The sequence below is a fragment of the Alnus glutinosa genome, chromosome 14 (assembly GCF_958979055.1).
Source record: "Alnus glutinosa chromosome 14, dhAlnGlut1.1, whole genome shotgun sequence".
Classification (NCBI taxonomy): Eukaryota; Viridiplantae; Streptophyta; class Magnoliopsida; order Fagales; family Betulaceae; genus Alnus; species Alnus glutinosa.
The window spans coordinates 17,858,801-17,865,372 of record NC_084899.1 but is presented as its reverse complement, the minus strand read 5'-3'; the positions used below and the strand labels follow the sequence as shown (position 1 = coordinate 17,865,372).

Here is a 6,572-nt window from a genome sequence, read left to right as displayed (position 1 = left end):
ATTTTTTGCTGGAGATTGTTTGTTGTGGTGTGGCTTTTTTTTTCCTAGTAACTTCAATCCAACCTCTTTCAATGCCTATTATGGTGTTGTGTTACTTGCAAGGTATGGGGAGGTTTGCCCTTTTCGAAACCCTTTGCTTTGTCTTTGTCAACAACCATTTGTGGCCGCTCTTGTTCCCTTAATTTACCGAGTCATTTATTTGATTAATTTCTGCTGGTTACTTGGTTATTTATTTTATGTACCAATTTTAGGTTTTTTTGGGAGCTGTTGTTTAGGCTGCCTTCTCTTTTTTATGTTTTCAACTGTTATAATCTCCCATTTTCCCCTCCCCATGTTGAAAAAAAAAAAAAAAAAAAAAATTGGTGAAGTAATTGGGCTGGGCTAATGTTAATTGGGCTAGAGCTTCAGCTCGATGTTGTTCCTGAGTGTTTAATTCTGGGCCTTTCAGGCCCAAGAGGGAAAAAAAAAATAAAAAACACAAAAACGAAAAAAAATAGAAGAATCCACGTGCCAAAAGAATCAAAGAGAGAGAGCCCCCCCCAACTTCCATTTCTTTGCTCTCCCAACTTGTCTTCCACAACTTCTTAGACCCCCCTCATCATTGTCTTTAACCGTACGCCAAGCCTTCACACAACGAACGTCTCCCTATCTGTTTCTATTTTTACAGGTAAAATAGAAAGAACAGGAAGAAAAAAAGAAGGAAAAACAAAAAAGAATATCACCGACCATGGCGAAGAAGAGAAAGTCTGACGCCACGCGCCTGGACGAGGTGGATCGTAGCATGTACACGACCTTCTGCAGCGCCGCCAACTCCCTCTCCCAGCTCTACACCCAGACCATGAACCACCAGCGCCTCTCCTTCCAAGCCGGTGAACGTCACGCGCTGGTTTGGTCCTCTTCCTTTTCGTTTCCCTACATAATAATTAGTTTTATTTTTATTATAAATTTTTGCTTTTATTTTTATATGTTTATACATGTCAGGGGTTTGATCTGATGCGGTTACTTTCTTTGTTTGATGGTTTGTTTTGTAATAGTATTCTCTTTGGCATATCACATCTGTTTGGTCACCGAGAAAATTGAAGAAAATCATGAATTCCGGATTTTTTTCTTGAGCTCTCGGTTTGTTTTAACTATGGCGACTAGTTGCATCAGGCGTTGTTGTATCTGGCTTATGTTTTGTTGAGTTTAAATAACGAAGGCACTGGGACTATTTTTTTATTTTTTATTTTTATTTACAATTTTCCTTTATTTTCTTACCGACCAAGCGGAGCTATTTGATATTTTGCTTATTGGGTCGTCAATTTGGCCCCATGTATTTGCTTCATGGTGAAAGTCTTCTCTTCTTCATGAAATGGTTCTGTGTCATACAGAAAGTTAACTTATAAAAGAGTTGTTATCCTACTTAGCAGATTTCCATAAATATTGTTTGAAAACTTTATTTGGTGGCAGTACTCCATCTTTTAATATAAATATAGAAGCCCGGGATGGATCAAATCTCGGTTGTTTCTGAATATCCGTATTTTAAGCTGAAACAGCAGAAACTTGACTTTTTTAACTGAGGATGTAACCCAAAGTTTAATATAAAAGCTGAGCAGCATGTGGTTTCAATCTGTTTAAACACCTGCAGCTCTTGTGATGACACGGAGATTCACATATGGTGCATGTGCATCTTTTGAAATTACCTTTAAGAAATAGGTGCTGTTGTTAACTTCTTGTTATTGTGGTTTTTTTGTTTTATGCTTTCACTGCAGATGCTTCATGGTTTGCTACTTTGCTTGATTCTGTTACTTGTGGATAGTTTTCCATATTATTGAGACCTATTTATGTTCCGTTGATATATAAGAGTGAATGCATGATATGGCCTTGCTTATTCCAGCCTTAGATGCAGTTTAATTTATTTTAACTTCTTTTGAATTGCACTGCTTGATATGTGGCTCTTATTCTTCAAATTATCACTGTTAACTTATATTGGTTTTATTCTTTTGGGACTTCATTCTTGTATAAATGGTCAATCATGGATAAAAAGCAGACGTTACTCGACGTCAATAATTTGCCACGTGGCCTTAAATGTTCAGGTCTATTGTCTGTTTTAGCAGATGTCAATCGTTGCCCTTTTCTTGTAGCCTTTGTATATATCTTTGTATAACTCTTTCTCTCTCCCCCCAATTCTTCTTGCAGGATAAACTATATCAATGGATTTTGAGACAACAAGAAGAAGGATCAAGAGTGACAACGGTGGATATAGTCACTTATTTGCAGGTTTCTTAGCTTTCCATTAATTAGTGGTCCTTTTGTTATCTCTTGCTCTAATTTCTGGTTCTATATATTTGTGGTGTAACTTCCTTAATGATTATTACTTTTGTGCTAATGTTATATCCCTAGCTTGTGTTTTACTTTCCATTACTTGTGGACTGCTGGAATGTTTGCATTTTGCATATTAGAAACCCTCGCTATTATGTGGTTGGTATTGTGGTCATATTGCCATATACTTCTAATCTCTTGGACTGATTGTTTAGAAAAGTAAACAGTGTGCAGCAAGCAATCTGGTCTATCTTCCAATATGTAATTCCAATTTGAGATGGATTTACATGTTGGAAGACAGAGAGTTTGATGAGAATGAGAGGAAGGCTGTTTGTCATCACTTTCAGGTTTTATTTACTTAAATCAAGGCAATTGGAGTTCATTTATATCATCTTAATGAATTATTACAAGTGTAATTAGAAGTATACGAATACGACTTGGGATAGGTTCACATAATAAATTGGTGGTTTGTTTTATTTAATTTATGTATGTTCATGAAGCTTATTAATTGCATTGAAGGACTATAGGAACTTTTCAGGAATATTCTAAGGTTTAAATTTTAATTTGGTAAGGAAAGAAGTCCTTAGTTTGAGCCATACAATCCTTTTTTATTTATTTATTATAAATAATCAGAATATCATTAAAAGCGAAAAGTGCAACCCAGGTATACAGGAAGTATACAAGAGAAACATATAGGTAAAAGGAGAAAAAGAACAAAGAAATCAAGAAAACTAAGCACCAAAGGAGCTGCAAACGCAATTGCTCAAATATAAAGAGTATTAAAGAAAAAGGATTTAAGCTTCACCAACGTCCTCTCGCGGTCCTCGAAACTTATATTAGTTCTTTTCCTCCAAAGACATCACAAAAGGCAAGAAGACACCGTCTTCCACATAGCAGCACTCTGAGTGCTATCACCAGTCCATCAACAAGTGAACTACTCATCTAGGCATAACTCAAGACCGCCCAAAACGACTGAAAAAAGCATTCCATAAGGAACAAACAACCTCACAATGGAGAAGAAAATGGGTCACGGTCTCTCAATTCCACTTGTACATACAACACATATCAACCACAATGACATGCCACTTCCTAAGGTTGTCCATGGTAAGGATCTTCCCAAAGGCTGCCGACCAAGCAAAAAATGCCGCTCTCAAAGGAACTTTAGTCCGCCAAATGCTCTTCTAAGGAAAATGAATGCCATCATTACAGACAATAACACTGTAGAAGGAGCTAACAATGAAAACACCCTTTTTTGGAGGGGCCACCAAAGCTTGTCTTCGCCTTCCCATACAACAAATTGAAGAATGAAACAAAGATATCCACCTCCCAATAGTGAGTCGCTCTAATAAAGCTTACATTCCACTAAAGAGAACCGATAGAAAGCTCTAAATGAACTACTACGGAAGCATCCTTCACACAAACATACTATATAAATCTAGTCACCTCTTACTAATGAATGATAAGCATCTATATTTACTTTATTTTTAATTTATATTTTATTAAATATAAACGACTTTTAACTACGAGATCTATTATCATTTTTCGCAGGTCCTTAGAAATTTAGAGTAGGTACATATTCTCCCAATTTATGGCCCACCATACGATCTGTTATATAAATAGGCAAATGCAAAAAGCTTTCTTAAGGGCCTTCTCCCCACACCATACACCATACATCATACCAAAACATAATCTTAGAGCCATCTCCCATCTCAAATATGGCATGCCTAGAAAACATCATCAAATCCCTCTTGGTATTCTTCTATACCCCACCCCATACGGCCTAGGAGGCTCATTAGAACACCACCCACCCCACTAATTGCCAAATTTAGAATCCACTACAACTCTTCACCAAGCCTCTCTTTCATGCACATAGCGACAACCATTTCCTCAAAAGAGCATGATTGAACATCTACAAGTTTCGAAACCCCAAGCCTCCCTTAGAGATCGGAGAGTAAACGTTGGACTAGCCAACCGAGTGAAATTTACTCTTCACCTAGCTCACCCCATAAGAAATCTCAATGAAGCTTCTCTATGAGGTTTGCAACTCCAGAGGAAGGGGAAAAAGAGACATGAAATACGTCGGTAAATTGGATAGGGTGCTCTTGATGAGGGTAACCCTGCCACCCTTAGACAAATGCATCATGTTCCAACTAGCCAACCGACGCTCTTATCTTTTAAGTGACATTGTCTTAAATAGATTTGGCCTTAACGGAAGACCAACATACTTCAAAGGCAAAGAAGAAACCTTGCAACCCAATAGGCCAGCCAACCCATCCACATTACCTATAGGAACTAATTCCGACGTAGCCAGATTAATCTTCAAATGGGAGACAGCTTCAAAACATAAAAATAAAGCACACAGATAGCGAAGGTGATTAGGATTGGCCCCACAAAAAATCAAAGTGTCATTCGCAAACAACAGGTGTGATATGTTAATCATACCAGAGTGCTTAGATCCCACATAAAAGCCTGTGAGAAAACCCCATCAGTAGTTGCAGAAAGCATTTTACTTAAGGCCTCCATGAAAATAACAAACAGAAAATGAAACAAAGGATCTCTTTGTCGCAAATCATGAGAGCTACCGAAGAAGCCGGACGGATTGCCATTCGTCAAAACGGAAAAGCGCACTGAAGAGATACAATGCGCTATCCAAGAGCACCATTTCTCCTCAAGGTTGCACCTCCTCAACAAATAAAGTAAGAACTCCCAATTGACATGATTATAGGTCTTCACAAAGCATCCCTGGTCCACCAGATCTGATCCTACAATCCAGACGTTGATTTGCTATGAACATAGAATCAAGGATTTGCCTACCTTTAACAAAGACATTCTAAGGCTTTGAAATAATTTTCTTACCACTCTTCTCAACCTATTGGCATGGACTTTGGCAATAATCTTATAATCTTATAAAGTCATTCTATTATCTTTTCTTGCGAAGAAGACATTCTGTATGTTTTCTATTACTTTCAGTTGTCCAATTTAGGATGAAAAATCTACTGTAATGAAATTGTACAAACTATCTTCCTTCCTTTCTTTCTCCCCTTCTTTTTTCCTTTTTCATCACTTGGCAATGCCTATGTGACTATCTAAAGTGTTTAGGAGGTAAAAACAAGTGGATGCTATTCCTCACTTATGCCATGTCTTCAGGAGGCCGGTGTTTTGGCATTGACTACCTTGTATCCATCAGATAATGTGTGCTGGCTCAGATCCTTGGTTTTTCTTAAAGGGTATCCTTGTCCTAAACGGATGATATTATAATCATCTTCATTCAAAGATATACTTTTAGTGACATGAATACATTTACTTTTATGATCTTGAGATATGGAGCCCATTATTATTATAAATTGGGATGTACCGTAATGATTGTGAGATATATTTGTGAAGTAATTGGAACTATGCATGTCTACAAAATTACTTTGTAACTGACCCACTGGACATGCTTTGGAAAGAGAAGTATTTCCATCATGTCATGTGTATTATACGAGAGGGTCCATTCCATATTGAATGATTTACTGCATATTACTATGGATTTATTTAAACGGTTTCAAAAAGTGATATCAGTTACATTTCTATTTGTTTTTCAGCGAGGTAAGTCTTAACTACTTTGATGACCCTGCTTCTGGGTGTTCCCAAATGCAGGGCAGTCAAAAAAGGATTGGATCTCCATGGCTAAATGAAGTGACTTCTTGATTTTTTATTTTTATTTTTGCAGAATGAGCTTGAATATGGAGCAGATGAGCCCCCATTGTCCCCTAGGGTTCCGTTTCAGAACCAGCACGCCCAAAATGCAATGCACTTGTCTAATTTGGGTGGCCCTGTCTCTTCTGGAACGTTCGGGCTAGCAACCGTTGCACAGGGAGGTCGTTCCGGGCAATCTGATAATCAAGTTAAGAATTCTGTATTTTCAAATGCTCTCTCCAGCCCCATTCGTCGGAGCATTCAGTCCTATCACTTAGCACAAGATGGATACCATTCAAATAATACTATTGCATGTGGAACAGGACCTCGGAATAATGAGATGAACTCTACTCATCTCCAAAACCGGGATACCAACTCACCAAGCTCCAATGACTGCATGGATATGCATGCAGATACTCCAGGTCATGAATTTTCATACTGAAATTACTTAAGAGGGCAAGGAATAAAGAAAAAGAAAAAAGAAAGGATAAAATGATTTCCTTGCAGAAATTTCCGTTTGGTCAGATGTATTGTGTGGTCAGAGATATTGTAATCACTGCAAATCTAGCTAATTTCAATTTTTATTTATTGAA

General features: G+C 37.6%; 1 protein-coding gene across 1 annotated transcript; it reads left to right on the top strand.

The window, feature by feature from the left end:
* The first annotated feature begins 547 nt into the window (after window positions 1–547).
* LOC133857312 (uncharacterized) lies at window positions 548–6,572 on the top strand. The gene is made up of 3 exons (XM_062292529.1): window positions 548–886; window positions 2,179–2,259; window positions 6,014–6,572. The coding sequence occupies exons 1-3, from the start codon at window positions 728–730 to the stop codon at window positions 6,419–6,421; spliced, it is 648 nt and encodes a 215-aa protein (XP_062148513.1). The 5' UTR covers window positions 548–727; the 3' UTR covers window positions 6,422–6,572.